An 18,886-nucleotide genomic window follows, 5' to 3' on the forward strand; every position below is an offset into this window, starting at 1 on the left:
TAATAAAAGTTCTCATAAGTGAATAGGCCTTCATTAGAATTATAATTAATGGTATTTTAGTTAATTTTTTTTAAGAAGAAAGCAATAATTTTGGGGTTTATGTTTATAAAATACATTTGGTAGATCTTATTTGATAGCTTTAGTGGCAGAATTATATGAAGTTTGTGGTATTCAACAGTTTCTTAAGTGTTGACTTCTAGTCATATTTTTACCAATGTATAATCATTTCAGTAATATTATTAAATGTTATAAATACCTTATAAAACACTTTAGATCTTGAGTGACCCCAGCCTTTTATTAGTTAATACCCATTTTTAGGTTTGAAAATTCTCAGATTTTTATAGTAGTACTTCTGTACTTTGTTTTATGTATTTGTGTAAAGATAGGTTTCTTTTAAAAAGGCCTAAATTCTCCTAGGTGTTTAGAATTTGCAAAAGTAATCCTTTGCCTTAGAATATATTGTTAGTTAAATAGTATAATATTATACATCTTATTTCTCTGTGCATAATACATATCCCATGTCTTTTGTACATTTATAGAATATTTGGAGGGTTTGTTTAGAGTTTTAAAATACATAATTTTTAAAATATGGTTCAAAAATCTGAGATACCAAAAGGGGCCTACAGTGAAGTTTTTCCCCCACCTTTCCTTGAGCCACCCAGTTCTCCTCCCCAGTGACAAATGTTCAAACTATGTCTTTTCTTCTCCTTCTACATGAATAATTGCCTCTTATGTTCTGTTTTGCACCTTGCTTTTTCTTTCTTTTTTTACTTAAAGTACATTTTAAAGGTCATTATTTTTTTTTGTAAGTACTTTATATTTTGTTTAACATGCCTCCTACTGAAGGCTATTTAGGTTCTTCCCAGACTTGTTTTATTACAAACATTAATGCACTGTATATCTTTCTACATGCCATTTCCATTTGTGTGACTGTGTCCTTGATTAAGTTTCTAGATGAGGAATTGTTGGACCAAAGTGTGTGGGATTTTAAAAAATTTTCTGTATCCAAATTGCCTTCAACAGAGGTAATTTAAAATCCCATTGACATTCCCTGAAAAAGCCTACTTCCTCAACATTTTCTTCTTCTGCAATGTTTTAAAACTCTTCCAGTATTTATAGGTAAATAATCTTGGTTGGGTTTTGATTTGCATTTCTCTTGTGAATAAGACTGAGCATGTTTGCATGTTTTAAAGACTCTTTGGATTTCTTTTTCTGAGACCTGGTATTCTTATCCCATTTTTGTTTGTTTGTTTTTCTTATTTGCAGAGGCATCATATATTAGGGGAGTTAAGGTTAACTTAACTTCAGCACAATTTGCTATTTAAAAGTAATTTTTTTTTTTTATAGAACGAGCATGGGAGAGGGGAAGGGAGAATCTAGAGTAGGCTCCACCGTGATATCATAACCTGAGCCAAAAAATCAAGAGTTGGTTGCTTAACTTACTGAGCCTCCTAGGTATCCCTTAAAGTTGAAGTAATTTTGACACAACCTCTAAATTGTATGTTCTCTTTATTGTTTATGCTCTCAATGTCAGATTGGAAGGAATGATAAATATGCTCTGAGATCAAAAACTGTTTCCTTGTTGGTATTCTTGACTTGCTCTCAGTACTTTTTTCAAATACATGTTTAGTGCTTAGATTTTCATTTAGTTGATCAAACCTATAATTTTGCATTTAAGTCTTAGGTTTGCAAGTTATTTTTCTCATACATGTCTTGAACTTTCCATATTCTTGCAACTCAACATTAGAAAGACATGAGAATACTTAAATACCTGTATGTAACAATAATAGTTTTAAGTAGATCAGTACACTTTTGCTAGGTATGTGATTTTTACCCTTAAATTGATTTGGCTGTAAAATATTTGTGAACAATCTTGATTAACAGAAATTTTCGGGGCGCCTGGGTGGCTTAGTCGGTTAAGCGTCCGACTTTCGCTTAGGTCATGATCTCGCGGTTCGTGGGTTTGAGCCCCGCGTTGGGCTCTGTGCTGACTGCCAGCTCGGAGCCTGGAGCCTATTTCAGAGTATGTGTCTCCCTCTCTCTCTGACCCTAACCTGCTCACGCTCTCTCTCTCTCTCTCTCTCTCTCCCCCCCCCGAAAATAAATTAAAAAAATATTTATAAATAAAATATTTGTATATAAAAAAAAGAACAGAAATTTTCTTGAGCTGTTAATGAAAAAGGCATCATAATCATGAAGGCATTTTTAAGATTTAATAGAGATCCCTTTGTTTTTTATTTTAGAGTGCATGTGAGTGGGGGTGGGGAGTAGCAGAAGAGAGTGAATCTTAAGCAGGCTTTCCCCTCCGGGAGGAGCCTGACTTAGGGCCCAATCCTATGATCTTGGGATCATGACCTGAGCTGAAATCAAAGAGTTGGATGCTCAACCGACTGAGCCACCCAAGCAATCCCTTTGAAGTGAAATTTTTAGATACAGATTATATTTGCATTATTTAACATTAAACACTTTAATTTTTTGTTAGTTTTTAAGTTTTGTTTTTTTTTTTGGAGAGAGAGAACCAGCGGGAGAGAGGCCCGAGAGAAAGGGAGGGAGGATCCCATACGGGACAAGGTGCTTGGGGCTCAAATTCAAAACAGTGAAATCATGACCTGAGGTTAAATCAAGAATCAAGATGCTTAATTGACTGAGCCACAAGGCACCCCTTATTTTTATTTTTTACTTATTTTTTAAACATTAAACATTTTTAAACTAGTTTTCCCAATGGTGAAATAATTAAATAACTTCATAAAATCTGGTTTCCAATACGCATGCCCTCCAATCCAACAATGTATCTCAAATTTAGCAATTTGGAAGTCCATCTTTACATTATTTTATGACTTGTTTGTGTGCATATTGCTTGATGAGGGCGGTGTGGGGAGGAAAATGTCAATGGTCTTGTCCCTACCCTCTGTCCTCCCTCAGGTTTAGGTAGTGGTTAGAAAAGGGCTGTCAACTCAGCTTCCTAGAGAAACTGGGCAGTAGGAAACTTCTATTCCTATTGCCTTTTATATGTCACCGATTTTGATAATCTGAGGGCTGCACTAACCTGTTACATAAAGAGTGGACAAAAGTAGACCTGTATATTAGAATCCACTAGAAAGAATGGCCATCTGTTTATTGGATTATAGGAGCCTTCTTCCAGACTTCATATATAAGCTAAAATACTATGTTTATCCAGAGCTTGCTATTGAGCATATTTCCCCTTCACCTTGTGTTACATTTAAGTGACAGCATAGTGAGTGCCTGTTTCTTTGTAGCAGGAGTGCCATGTAATCTGTTTCATTCTTGTCTAGCGAATCTTTAATGGCAGTGTTCCATGTAGACTTTGAACTTAATTCTTTACTTTCAGTGGTATCTCTTTGGGAAATGTCCTCACAAATTACATATATAAGATATATTACAATATATTTATATATATTTGAATGAATTTGGGGCGCCTGGGTGGCTTAGTCGGTTAAGCATCCGACTTCCACTTAGGTCATGATCTCCCTGGTTCGTGGGTTCGAGCCCCGCGTCGGGCTCTGTGCTGACTGCCAGCTCGGAGCCTGGAGCCTGCTTCAGTCTGTGACTCCCTCTCTCTCTGACCCTCCCCTGCTCACACTGTCTCTCTCTCTCTCCTAGAAATAAATAAATAAATAAATAAATAAAACATGAATGAATTTGTAGGGGATAAAATTTAAAATATAAGCCAAACATTTCAAACTGTAGAAATCAAATTGCAGAGAATATAGGGCATGCTTTTGTTAAGAAGAAATGTACTTAGGAACTTAGGAAGTAAGGGAAAAAAATTTTAAATTTAAGTATCTGTTAGATTATTTTATAAACATTCTGGAGAAGCTACTTAAAATTTTAAATATTTTTAAAGCAGGACTCACAAAAATAGAGCAAGAAATTTGAATTTTGGAATATATCACAGTGGAAGAAGATTCAGGTCTCAATCTTATTTCTTGATTCTTTGTGGGATTTAATATTTTTTTACCTGAACTTTTTCTTTGGTTTTTATAATTTGTTAGCTATCTTTACTTATTTAAACCTCCTTTTCAGAGTCCCAGTTTCTCATCTGTCAGGTGAGATTATTTGAAGCAGTGTTAACATGGGAAACGAAAACTTTTAAGAGACTTAATGAGAAAATTGATTTGGGTGTTCACATGGAATTGTCTAAACCATGTGAAAACCTAAAATCAAAATTAGCATTTTAATCAGTCCTTAATCTAATTTTATAAAACTGTTCTTCTAAATTGACTGACAGGATAATATTCATTCTAAATCATTTTACTGAGTTGGAGCTTTTCAGTTAATGTTTTAACAAGAATAAAAATTTTGTATTTTTACATTTCCTTGGATATTTGAGTATAATATTAATTCCACAAGTTAAAATGGAATCAATGTTAGATATATCTATATTCATTTAGCAACTGTTTATCAAATGTTATATGTTAGGCACAATTCTAGGTGCTATGAATTACACTGATTTTTTGGATTTTTTGTTTGGATCCTTTGTTGGATTTTTTGATGATGTTGACTCATCTGTTTCCAGATGAGCCAATGGAATAATACCTAGATGAAATACTTAAAAAATGCAGTATTATAGTGGGCTTTCTTTCATATACAGTTGTCACTGAAGCTAAATATGTGGGAGAATAAACATTTTGGAATTAAATGGTTTAATTTTAAAAGGGGAGCATAATGAAGTAGCATCAAATGGAAGTTAGGAGAGAAATGAGGAAAAGTGAATTTGTCATTATTTAAAAGGGAAAATAAGACTTGTATTTTGGAAGGTGGTTGGATGGCTGTCAATTGAGCATCCAACTCTTGATTTTGGCTCAGATCATGGTCTCAGGGCCATGGGATGGAGCCCCATGTTGGGTTCTGTGCTGAGTGTGGAGCATGCTTAAGATTCTCTTTCCCTCTCCTTCTGTCCCTCCCCCACTGCCTCATGTACACTCATTCTCTATAAAGTTAAAAAAAAAAAAACTTGTATTTTTCTTTTTAAAACGGGTAATATGTGTTTATTGCAGAAAAGTATACGTATCAAGGGGGGGAAATTGTATTCCCACTACCTTTCACCACTGTTAGCTTCTCTAGATGTAGCTATCTGTAAAATCTTAAAAAAATTTTGTAACTTATGTTTTCCACATGGTAGCATATTTTTGTGTTACTTATCATACCAAATTGCTTTTAAATATGTCAAAATAGTCCATTCTAGATAATGTGCTATTTAATCAGCCCTTTATTGTTGTATGTTATATTGTTTCCAGTTTTTTGCTTTATAAAAATTAATGTAAATATGATTTTACTTAAATACCTTTATACATTTATAATTTCTTTAGATCAACTTTTTAGAATTGATATTTCATTATCAAATGTTGCTAGCATGATCTTTCAAATGAGCCAGGTAGTGGCCTTTTAAATTGTTTTAGAATTTTAATAAAAATGGTCACTATAGAGTTTGTTCAAGAGTAGAGGTAAAAAAAAAATTAAATGTACAGTTTTGGTGGAAAAGATTAGGAGATTATTTGGCAAACATTTTTAACTGCAGTGTGGAATTAGGTCATTTTGATAACAAACTATGCATGTAGGATTGAGAAAGTTGGAATTGAGTCCTAATACAAACGTTGGTTTTATTTTTTTGGATAAAATGATAAGGGTACAAAGGGCAGAGTTCCACTTTAATTATAATTTCTGATCTAAAATTAACAGTATTTGAATAGAAGCATTGATTTAAAATGTGATTTTTGTCCTAGGAAAGCACTGTAAGTTTTGTAGAATGAGGAAATTCCACATTCATGGATCTGTGTTGATAAGGAAATCCTGGAAGAGGAGGCAAGTTGTTCAAAAAGTAGAGAAATGCAGCCCGCTAAATTTGTATCCACTTCATTATGGAAGCTTAATCTTGTTTTTCCAGAAGTGACTTGAGAAAGTTCACATGAAGCCTTTATCCATGATATATGCATATCTGGTATAAATGTTATATTTGATTTAGCAATGTAAAATGATACGTAGAATTAGTGACAAGGACATGCATAGAATATTTATGATGCCATTGAAACTTGGCAAGTGAAATTGTCTTCTGATAGGAATCTATCAAAATGGGAAAGAAAGTGATTAGTGAAACTAGAATGATCCACAGTAGACAAGTGACTAAAATTCAGCTTTTGTCCAGTGATAATTCAATTGTTAATTTTTAAAAATCTCTGGATTGGTGGTAGGAGAACAGTGAGGAGGAAAGGTAGATGGGTAAACATAGCAAATGTGTATATATTTTTTAAATTTTATTTTTAAAATAGTATATTGTAGGGGCACCTGGGTGGCTCAGTCGATTAAGTGTCTGACTTCGGCTTAGGACATGATCTCATGGTTCGTGAATTTAAGCCCCACATCGGGCTCTGTGCTGATAGCTCAGAGCCTGGAGTCTGCATTGGATTCTGTGTCTCCCTCTTTGCCCCACCCCAATCATGCTCTCTCTCTTGAAAATAAATACACATTTAAAAAAAATTAAAATAGTATATTGTAGACCTATTTCTATTGAGTATTATAAATATACATCACTGCTTTTAAAGTTTTGTGTACACATGTATATACCCTATGCCATTGTTTAGACAAAGCATAATTTATTCTGCCTTTGGTCATTTAAGTTTCCAAATTTCTTTATTAGAAGCACTCTCTTAGGAAACATATTCATACATCTATCTTGCTGAAGAGCAGAATAGTGTAGTGGCTGTGTCCTCAGTTGTGCAATCATGGGCAAGTTACTAAAGCTTCCTACGTCTTAGTGTTTTCATCTTTAAGTAATAAATCATAATAGTACTTTATTTACTTGAGTGGTTGGATTAAATGAGTTAATATATATACACTTTTATTAGAGTAGTGCTTAACATAAAGTATTTAATAAATGCTGCTAGTATTACTATTTTGCCATTGATTTCAACTTCTAAGAAATTGTACTGTTTCTATTTTTAAATTTAAATTTGTAATAGATAAGCAATAGCTTTTTTTTTCTTAAATGTTTTATTTATTTCCGAGAGAGAGACAGTATGAGCAGGGGAGGGTCAGAGAGAGAGGGAGACAGAATCCGAAGCAGGCCCCAGGCTCTGAGCTAGCTGTCAGCACAGAACCCGACATGGGGCTCGAACCCACGAACCGTGAGATCATGACCTGAGCCAAAATCGGATGCCTAACCAACTGAGCCACCCAGACGCCCCAGCAATAACTTTCATATTACCAGATCCATTGATCTTTTTTAAACCCGCGTTCCTTCTGACCTATGGTATGTCCTACCATCCACCAATTCTCTTTCTTATAATGTTTTTTTTTGGCCTCGTAAATGGTGTTTTGTACTTTTTCTCTCATCTTATGTACTCTTTAGTTCTGTTTTTTTCTCTGCCTGGTAATACATGTTTTTTTCAAAGTTAATCTTTGCTTGTATATATTCTCTGCTTTAGGGAATATTCCTAATGTCTTAGGCATTATATACTCTGGGTATATATATATAAATTCTTTTAAAACAAATGACTGATAAAAATATTCTTTAATCCCACAGTCTAATTTGAAATCAAATACCTTATCTCATAACTTTAAACACTTTTTGCCTGTAGAAATTGTATGGCTATCTCATATTAAAACTTAAAAAAGTAAACTTTACAGCAACTACTGTAACATGTTTTATTTTTGTTCTCTTGGGTAAAAAAAAAAAACCATGTTCTTCTTCTGTTACTCGACTGGTTTTCTTTCCCTGTTTCCCCTCCCCCAAGATCAGGTTGCTATTACCCTACTTAAGGATAACAGCAAGCAACAGCATGTTAGCTATTTTTTCCTCAGCTAGTGCCTGCTTGCCTCATCTCCTAGCACTAAAGCCACCTCAGTCTTACTCACCTCAACCTCCCACCGTAATATGGATGAACCATAGTTTCTCTACTTTCATTATTGGGTGACAGTTTTTTTGTGCATCAGATTTAAACTCTGCTTGGCTCAGGCCCTTTGTAGCAGACCTCTACCACAATTAGCCAACCTACTTTCCTAATACATATTCTTTCATTTGTGGATGTTTTCACTGTTCCCCAGAAAATTCCAGAAACTCATGTCATGATTTACACAAACCTTTTTTTCTCATTAATGGCCTAGATTCCACCTGCTCAGTGAAACTTTCTTCAGTAACTCCAGTTTGCATAGAACTCATTTTCCTCCGAATTTTATAGGACATGGAATATATACAAAATAAATTTAGTCCTATGTTCTTTCTAATAGTTACTTTTATGTATTTAAGTAAATTATAAGCTCATTAATAGAATTAAGTTTCATATTCTTGTATCCACTTGGTAAATCCTATGCACACACTGAAGATAGTTTTTAGTTGGTTCAGAACAGTGGAAGATTAATTTATACTTAATTTGGTTAGTATGAATCAAAACGAATGTAAACTTAATTTAGAACTGAAGGTAATCATATTTCTGCTTAGTATGTTTTACTTATATTCATAATGAGACTATAACAGTGGTCTATAGTTTCCACTCATATTTAGCAATATATTGTTTCTGTGACACATTTTTAGTGCTCCAAGAACTGAGAATTTATGTGACATGAACAGGTTTACCTAAATCTGTATATGCATATATAGACATACATTTATAGCTACATTTAGTAGAATATTATAAATTATAAAAATATAATCTATAGTAGGAAAAATAGGAAGTACAGATGAGCAAAAACTTTTTAAACTACCTAATTTCTTTATTTATCTGACTCCCTCACTGAAATGGAAATCCATGACTTTTGAAACTTAGTTTAATCCACCACTATATCTCCAGTGCTAGAATAGAGCCTACCACATAGGCACACAATTATTTGTTTAAAAAAAGGAATTTATTTGCAGGCAGTCCTTTGCTGATATAGGAACTAGGTGGTACAAAGGACTTCAGCTACTCCAGTAATTTAAAAACTATATATCTCGTGTAATCTTCCAACACCTATTTTTTAGGATATGAGATTGGAGAGCAACAGAAAAGAGTAGGGAAAGAGTAAAAGAATGGAAGATGGGGTTTATAATTAGGATTCCATTTGCTTGTAGGTTTCAGGATCAGTGCCAAACTTTTTGGATAATTAAGAAGACAAGCAGGATGAGGCAACTTTTGTAGCTCAAACTCAGCTTAAATTCCACAGAAGTGCATGTGCTTTACTTTGGAAAGATACAAATTAGGAATGTAGTTTTACAATTACTTCATTTCTTCATCACATTAATTATAAGCAACTGTTGTGTGAATTCACTTGAAATGAGGCCTAAGCTGCTGTGTAGTCCAGTGATGTCTTAAAGCACAGCACTGGGACACCTGGCTGACCTTGAGATTGTAAATTTGAGTCCCACATTGGGTGTAGGAATTAAAAAACAAAAATCTTAAACCATAAGCACTGACTTTTCTTAATTAGTTACTATATAAAAACCTAAACAAAGTAGGGGTGCGTGGGTGGCTCAATCAGTTAGGCTTCTGACTTTAGCTCAGGTCACGATCTCAGGGTTCATGAGTTCAAGCCCCATGTTGGGCTCTGTGCTCAGAGCCCAGAGCCTGCTTCAGATTCTGTATTCCCTCTCTCTCTGCCCCTTCCCTACTCATTCTCTTCCTCTTTCTCTTAAAAATAAATTTTAAAAAACGAAGCAAAGTAAATAGGGATTTACTTTTTCTTTTAGATTGTTTTGCTTGCTTATGGAGTTGCCATGTCATTTTGGTTTATTTGTCAAATATGTTTTTGAGCCATTTAAGATTAGTTATACAAGTATTATTATAATTGAAAATTTTGCAAATTTTTAAAAATTCTGATATATGGGATTTGTTTCCCCAACATATAAGAAAAAAATTAAATTTGAGGAAATAGGTCAAAATGCATAATCTGTTGCAAGTGGTCATTACTTCTGATAATTACTCAGAGATGGTTTTAGTTCTAAAAGACAGTGTTCATTAGTGTTGGAGAAATAATTGTTGACATTAAGTGGAAATAAACGTTTAAAAATGTTAGGCACAGATCTATGTTTTATTCAATATGCTACACTTGTTTTATTCTTCCCCAAATAACCATTCATTTGAATTCAATTAAATTTAAAGTTTAATTGGGGTGCCTGGGTGGCTCAGTGGGTTAAGCATCCGACTTCAGCTCGGGTCATGATCTCACAGTTNCTGCCTAACCAACTGAGCCGCTCAGGCACCCTTACACTTATAAAATGTTTATTCTTTTCACTCCACAGCAACTTTTCTTGTCTTGGTAAAATCCAAATGGTTCATCAAAAAAGTAATGTTGTAACTTCATGACAAATTCTTATGATATATCAGAAAGATAAGTGTTAAAAATTATTCTTAATTTTTTTTTTTCTTATTATGATTTTTTAAATTATAAAAATAATATAACCACATTAGGGGGACCTGGGTGGCTCAGTTGTTAAGCATCCATCTCTAGATTTTGGCTCAGTTTGTGATCTCGTGGTTTGAGCGACCGCCATCAGGCTCTGTGCTGAGGGCTCTGCACTGACAGTGTAGAGACTGCTTAGGATTCTCTCCCTTTCTCTCCCCCTCCCCTACTTGTCTTCTTTCTCAAAATATATAAACTTAAAAAAATATATATAATGTAACCACATTAGAAATTTTGATAAAAATGTCATTCCGTCACACACACAAATTATTCATATTTTGGCATATTTCCAACCACTTTAAGAAATCTTTGCATTAAGATAACTTGGGATTCCTGTTATAAAACAAATCCACATTTGTTTTTAAAATATTTTTTAAATGTTTATTTTTGGGAGAGAGAGAGCGTGAGTGTGGGAGGGGCGGAGGGGGAGGGGAGACAGAATTCGAAGCAGGCCCCAGGCTCTGAGCTGTCAGCACAGAGTCAATTGTGGAACTTGACCCTTCAAACCACAAGATCATGACACTTAACTGACTGAGCCACCCAGGTGCCCCCAGAAATCCACATTTCTAAGGTGATCATTTTTCTCATTAAAGTTTGAGAGCTGAAGACAAAAGATAATTTTTTGAGAGCCTGTTATTTTCATTTCAGACTTACATAACATTACTTTTATTATTTATTTTTAAGTAAACACTCAGTGTGGGACTTGAACTCACAACCCTGAGATGCATGTGCTACTAGCTGAGTCAGCCAGGTGCCCCCAGTAAATTACCTTTGATAGATAAGATCTGAGCCAGATTCTAGTAAGCTTTGTAAACGTGTATGTATATAATGGGCTTATTAAATGGAGGCAGTTTCCATTAGTTAACAACAGATCCTAGAATCTTTGATGTCAAAGTTCAAGACAGTGTCTAGAACTTTTTATTATTTAAAAAATTTAAACCAAGCTTTTGTTATCAGGTAGATTTTGTACAGACCTATATAACTATGCTAAATACTAAGAATATTTAACTTCTAGACATAGTGATGTAAATACTAGTAAACAATACCTTGGTTAATTATGTTTTGAAGAAGAAAAATGGCTGAATAGGAATACCAAAGGCAGGATGTTGACATGTTCTTGTGCTGGTTTTTCAACAGTATGGAATTTTTCACCAAAATAGAATTTAAATATGGTCTGCAGCATAACCTTTGCTTTTCTTTCAAATGGGGCCAATTATAATAATAACATTTCTCTATTTGGTTACTTGGTTTATATAGATCTGTTTAGAGAATATGTAATGAAAAGTTATGCTCTTTTATTTCATAATTTTGTGAATTTGTTTGATTTATACATCTGCAGTGTCTAGATGCTTTTTTTAAAATCCTTGGAAACTTTATAGTACATGTCCTTATCTCCCTGTTTTATAAATGGGAACACCGTTGCTGGGTGAAATTCAGTATTTGATACAAAGTGATCAAATTATTTTAATTTTTATCACACTGCTTTACCAAAGCAGGTTGATACTTTAAAATTTTGAATGATGTTTAAAAAGCCATAATGAGATTATGGCTGCTGTGCTAGTGCCATCAGTGTAGGCTCTAGAGGGGCTGTCGAATATTTACTGATTGAATTAATGAATAACAGTGGCCGGATATTTTAGGACCAGAGAATTCTATAGTTTTTCTACATATGTGTATTGAAAGTCATACTAATTGAATAAATAAATAATGAATCCAAGATACAGGACCAATTCATATAGAAAAAAAGCCAGATTCTTTGGTTTCTATTTCTTATACAAAAATATTTTTTTTTACTTGAATGCATAAATGAAATCGTGCATGTATAGTCTCTTATTTTTGTCTCTGTTCTCCTGCCCATACAATTCTGCCCACCATAACTATATCATCAACTTTGTATCCCATATTTTCTCCATGCTCATAAAATCATATGGAAACATACATATGTACAAATAAGGTTTATTTTTGATCATTGTTTTATAAAAATGGATTATATTGCACACATTTTTTCATTCAATAAAATCTTATGGAAATTCTCCCAAATTACCTGTTACAGCTTTAAATCTTTTTATATTGGTATATAATCCAGAATGTGGATGCACCATAATTTATTAAACCATTTCCCTATCGGTGGACATTTACTTTGTTAACTATTTTTGCTGCTGCAAATTTAGCAGTAAATAACCTTGCTCAACACCTTTATATCCTGGTGCTTTTGTTTCTGTAGGGTAGATACAAGAGTAGAATTTCTAGGTCAAAAGATACATATTTTTTATTTGAAGAGCTTTTGCCAATGGCTTTCCATAAAGGCCATAACAATTCATACTTCCTTGAGCAGTGTATGAACTCCCTTTTCCTCCTACCACTTCAGCAGTGTTAATAATATTCTTTTTAAACTTTTACCATACTGACTGGTACAAAGCAATATCTATTTGTTTTTCCCTTTTTGGGAGTTTGTATGTGTTGCCCTATTATTTTTAACCATTTGCATTTTCTCTTCTGGGAATTTCCTATTCGTAACCTTTGCCAATTTTCTAAGTATTGGTTTTCCTGGCCAGTTGTGAGAACTGCATATAGTCTGTCATCTGCATTTGGGAAGCTGGTGATTTCACTTCCACTTTCAACTCAACTTATTTACCTTTACTGAGCTAAGCAGGTGGATGCAAGGAAACCTCAGGTTTTATGGCAGTCTCAAAGAAGAGGGCTGGTGGAGAACTTAAGGCAAGAGTAAGAAAGTAACTCCTAAAAATACATGGAACCCCTCAACTGCCTTTCTACCCCCAGAGGAAATTTGACATCAGCGTGGCTTCCAAGAAACCAAAAAGGAGTAGAATCAGCAGGCTGAATCCTCCCTACTCTTTAGCAAAGATTTCTTTCTGGTTCTTTGTCCAAAGACCACAAACAGCCTTTTTGCTGTCTACACCTGCTACACAGCTGTCACAGTAGAGAAAGGGTCAACTACTATCATAAGTCTGCCAACACTGAGCGTCAGTGAATAGACAGAAGAAACAACTACACGTCTAAGGATCCAGCAACAAGAAAAGATGCTAACCAAACTCTTGGGACAGGCCCCCAACAGAATAGAGGAGGGAGACAATAACTTCAACAAAATGATATGAATACAGAGACACTGAAAGTATAGTATTTTTAAAAAATGAGCCAAAACCCATTATTTTCTAACTACGGCAATAAGTCAAATGGAGGAGAATGGTAACATAGAGACCTAAATTATTGGCCTGTGGATTTTCCACTGTGGAAAATCCAGTGGAAGAAATAATTTTAAGCCTAGAGCAAAAATGCAAGAGACAGGGTAAAAATGACCGATTTTGAGGCTAGAACAAAGAGATCTATTGTGTATGATACAAGTCCTAAAAGAAAAAAAAGGAACAGATGGAAGAGAGGCAATAGTTTTTTAAATTCTTGAGCTGAAAAATACTTTTATCTGTAACTTGAAAGGACATACTGAATTCCAGGCAGAATTTGTGCTAATAGAATAATAAATGGTAATTACCATGTGCTCACTTTGCCAGGCAGTGTTCTAATGGCTTCACATTTATTAACTCATCAAGTCCTTACAGAAGCCTTAGGAAATAGCTATTATTATCACTGTTATTCAGATAAGGAAAAAAGAGGTTAGGTGGAAAGTCCATGTAAACCCAAGAGGTCTGACTTCAGATCCTTGACTAAACTGGCTCATAGTAGAGAGAGTTAGGCATAACCTCTTAAAATTTATGGACTCTGAAGATTAAGGGGAAATCTTACAGGTTCCAGAGAGCAAGTTATCAGCAAAAGAAAAAGTTTGTCATCAATCGTCTCAACAGTATCGCCAAAAGCCAGAAAACAGAAAATTTATACATACTATGGAGAGGAAAGGACCACAAGATTTCTCCAACCAATCAAATTATCCACCTATCTGGGTGAAAAAGATTTGTTGATGTATCACAGTTGAGCAACTGATCCCACCTACCATCTAATGAAAATATTCAGAGAAAGGGAAATCTAATCATATTTAACCTTGGTCTTTGCACCTGTCATTCCTCCTGCCTGGAGTAAGTCCTCCCTTTCTTTGCCGGCCTAACACCTCATCCTTAACATCTTCACTTTTTCCAGGAAATTTTCTGCAAATCCTCAAGTCTGAGTTTTAGGCTCCTTCTAAATGTACCTGGAGCACCCTATATTTTCCCCATCTTGACATCTTTCCCCATAACACTGTGAGTTCTGTGAGGACACAGGCAGACTATGCTTGTTTTGTTCACTGTGGTAACCACAGTTCCTACCACAGTGCCTAGAATATAGGAGGTTAACTGGGTGACTAAAATTTAATTGTAGTCAAATTTGGTAAATCTTTTTGTGGCTGTACTCAGATTGTTCTAATTAGCTATTCAGGGAAAGTAAAGCTTTAAGTTTGTCTTCATTGTATACATAAAGCTCTGTTCAAGTATGTCTTATATAAATTTCTGTATTCACCTTGTAACTCTTTTACACACTTTGAAATTTATAAAATTTAAACAAATGATGAAAAGCTGTCTGTAGAATCAGTTTACATAAAGCACATCTACAGTGCATAATTTCCCATGTTGTGCTCAAAATTCTATTTGTTATTTTTGTAAAGCAGAATTAATAGGAAAGTGTAAGCATGAATTTGCAAGACTAGTCAAAAATCTCAGGCATGGTGTTTTAATACTCTAAAAACAATAATGTTAATTCTATATTTTTCTGTTTCTCCAGATAAAAGCTAAAAATTATGACAAGGTTGAAAAGGTGAGTTCTCATAAACTTACTTTGAATTTTATGCTAGAGTTTAACTTAGGACTTACCATATATATGCAAATCTAGTAAAATTCAACAACTGTTGAATCTAGGTAGTGATTGTATAGGACTGCATTATACTTACTCGACTTTTTTTTTTGCTTGAAAAGGTTCACAATAAAAATTTTGGAAAAGAAAATAATTATACTCTACTGACCAAAATAATGAGAATGATTTTGATTATCTAAACTGAAAATAGGAGGGATTTGTTAAATTTGCCATTTATCTGTAAGAAGACAATAAATTAATGAAAAGACCTGAATTTGGTTTTTTAATGTTCCATTTCACCCATGTACATGTGAAATTTATTTAACTGTGGATTCTGATAATATTTTCTTGTATTTATAGCTATTTCAGAGATGCCTTATGAAGGTTTTGCACATTGATTTATGGAAGTGTTATCTTTCATACGTTCGAGAAACCAAGGGTAAACTGCCAAGTTACAAGTAAGTTAAAACAAGATCTTAAAAATGCAAGTCATCCCCAGGCACACAGTCAATCCCACATGAATTCACACCTTCTCTTAACTCTGGGAAGAAGAGACTTAAGAGTTTGAAAAGTCAGGGTTTTCCGAAAAGTTAGTAAATCTTGGGAAAGGTGCTTCAAAAAAAGTCACTGGTATCAGACTTATTCTGGAGAATTGAATCACCCAAGCCCTTCTTTAAAAAAAAAAATGTTTTTTAATGTTTATTTATTTTTGAGAGAGAGAGAGAGACATAGACATAGCATGAGCGGGGGAGGGGTAGAGAGCGAGGGAGACAAAGAATCTGAAGCAGGCCCTAGGCTCTGAGCTGTCAGTACAGAGCCCGATGCGGGGCTTGACCAATAAGCTGTGAGATCATAACCTGAACTGAAGTTGGACACTTAACCTAATGAGCCACTCAGATGCCCCCCAAGCCCTTCTATATTGAAACACAGTACATTTGTTAACACCAAATCACTTTGTTGGCAGGTTTGTTGCCAAACTTAATAAAAACCATCTTATTGTCATAGCACCATTCTTGGCAGGTGACATAGCAATGTGCTGCCTAAGTATTCTAAGGCATCTTTGACAGTTCTCTTTATAGTTTAATTCCCCACCATGACTTAAACCCACCTATTCATCTTCACTGAATCTCAATAATGGACCCTCTCAAATGCTGTTTTTATATATAACAAACAGGCAAGTTATTTCTGTAACTGAATTCTGTAGTTTCTGTTCCTCATTATCTTGTATTATCTTATATTGAAGAGGAAGTTCTTTCTTCCTATATTTTACTTCAGAGCTAATACATCTTCAGACGCAACTTACCTCCTCAATCAGATAATCAGATATTTCCACATTTGAATCTGCTACATGTAAGATTAGGCAATAAAGAATATAGGGTAAGTGAAACATGGGCTTTAATTTTGATAAGCTCACAAGCAGTAGTTAAAAAAATAAAGCATAGGGGCACCTAGGTGGCTCACTGGGTTCAGAATCCGACCTTAGCCCAGGTCATGATCTCATGGTTCACAAGTTCAAGCCCCACATGGGGCTCTGTGCTGATAGCTCGGAGCCTGGAGCCTGCTTGGAATTCTGTGTCTCCATCTCTCTCTCTGCCCCTCCGCTGCACATGCTCTCTCTCTCTTCTCTCAAAATAAATAAAAACATTAAAAAAAAATAAAGCATATAAATTAAAGACATTGACAAACTAAACACAAAAGCACTACTTTCTTATATATTTGCAAAGATGTCTTTACATTTTTGCTTATACAAAAAGTTCAAATGCTGTTTTGATCTTATGATCAGAGGTTATGATTATGTCTTTAATATATATTTTTTATTTATTTTTGAGAGAGAGTAAGTGGGGGAGGGGTGGAGACAGAAGATCTAAAATGGGCTCTGCACTGACATATGGCACCTGTATGTTTTATTTGTAGATATATTTTAATAATAAATGAATGTTTTAAAAAACATGTCTTTTGGGGTGCCTGGCTAGTTCAGTTAGTAGAGCATATGACTTAATCTTGGGGTTATGAGTTCAGGCCTCATGTTGGGTGTAGAGATTAGTTAAAAATAAAATCTTAAAATAATAAAATCTTTTCATATTTTTTCTTTTATTTTTTTTTAATGTTTATTTATTTTTGAGACAGAGAGAGACCATGAGCAGGGGAGGGGCAGAGAGAGGGAGACACAGAATCTGAAGCAGGCTCCAGGCTCTGAGCTGTTAGAGACCAACACAGGGCTCGAACTCACGAACCATGAGATCATGACCTGAGCTGAAGTCGGACACTTAACCAACTGGCTGAGCCACCCAGGAGCCCCAAAATCTTTTTTGAAAATAAGTAATTTAAAACATGTCTGTCCCATTTATTTCAGAGAAAAAATGGCCCAAGCATATGACTTTGCACTGGATAAAATTGGAATGGAAATTATGTCATATCAGGTAGTTAAATTTTTTCCATATATGTGTTATACTCTTAATAAATTTGAAAATATCAAGATACTGACATTTTATTTTATTTCTTAGATTTGGGTGGATTACATCAATTTCTTAAAAGGCGTGTAAGTATTTTTATAGTTTTTTTTCCCCATGTGAACAGTGGCTTTAGCTGCAATATAACTGATGGCATTTTTTAATCCAATGCCAGGGAAGCTGTTGGATCTTATGCAGAAAATCAGAGAATAACCGCTGTCCGAAGGGTTTATCAACGAGGTTGTGTTAATCCAATGATCAACATTGAACAACTCTGGAGAGACTATAACAAGTATGAAGAGGTAAATTAGGCCAGAGTAGTTTATTATTATAACTAAGCTGTTTTTAATTTTTTTGATTTTAATTTTTATGCATTGTGGATTTGTGGATTCTGGCCTTGCTGGTATAAGGCACCTGGATATCAGCGCTACACAGGTCTGTTTTTATGTTGATAGTAATCAAAGAACCATTCCTAATGTTTTTGTAAGGTTTTGAGAGTCTCCTAATACTACTGAGTTATTATTTCGAGAATACCCTGAGAGAAATTGTAAGTCTTACAAAACCACTTATATTCAATGCTAAACCATATCCACATGGTCATGCATACACATTGTCATTCATCTCTTACGAAATGGGACCTTATTAGAATAGTTTCCAATAGTAATGATCAGTTGCATTGCATGTCTTTCATGTAGTTATAGTGCTGTGATTATTGGCATGCAGGGGGGCTGCAGTGCAAGATCTTTGTCTCACTAGCATTTTTGTTTGTTTTTGAGAGAGAGAGGGCAAAAGTGAGTGAGGGGCAGAGAGAGAGAGGGAGGGAGGGAGGGGTAAATGGAGGGAGGGAGGGGTAAATGGAGGGAGGGAGGAGTAGTGCACAAACTCACCAGAAGCGGAGCTCAAGCTCACCTGATTCAGGACTTGCTTTTATCTATTAGTATATAGTATATTGAGATTAAAACTGAGAAATTTCCAAGATATTTATTATTTCATTTGTATTTCACAATAATAAACTCCTTACATTTTAACATAAATAGCATTAAACCAAGCTGTCTTTTCCAAAGCAAGAAAAATTTAGTGAGGAAAGTGGCCTTGTTTTATATTTTTGCAAATCCTTATTAAGTTATAATAGAAGTTAATGGAAAATTTTCATATCTGCTTCTAAACTCAACGTGTTATGATACTAATAACATCATGTAGCCTCCAAAAACCCCTGAACGGGTTTTGGGGAACAGGAATCCTTGGACTAC

The 18,886-nt window shown here is 34.6% G+C and overlaps 1 protein-coding gene across 1 annotated transcript in view; it reads left to right on the forward strand.

The window, feature by feature from the left end:
- Positions 1–18,886, forward strand: part of CSTF3 (cleavage stimulation factor subunit 3) — a 72,104-nt gene that overhangs the window by 35,266 nt on the left and 17,952 nt on the right. The window contains exons 4-8 of the mRNA XM_077772903.1: positions 15,118–15,150; positions 15,547–15,644; positions 17,540–17,606; positions 17,691–17,725; positions 17,812–17,938. Coding sequence (XP_077629029.1) covers positions 15,118–15,150; positions 15,547–15,644; positions 17,540–17,606; positions 17,691–17,725; positions 17,812–17,938 — 360 coding nt within the window. The remainder of the gene's footprint in view (positions 1–15,117; positions 15,151–15,546; positions 15,645–17,539; positions 17,607–17,690; positions 17,726–17,811; positions 17,939–18,886) is intronic.

The sequence above is a fragment of the Crocuta crocuta genome, unplaced genomic scaffold (assembly GCF_008692635.1).
Source record: "Crocuta crocuta isolate KB4526 unplaced genomic scaffold, BGI_CrCroc_1.0 scaffold382, whole genome shotgun sequence".
Taxonomy (NCBI): Eukaryota; Metazoa; Chordata; class Mammalia; order Carnivora; family Hyaenidae; genus Crocuta; species Crocuta crocuta.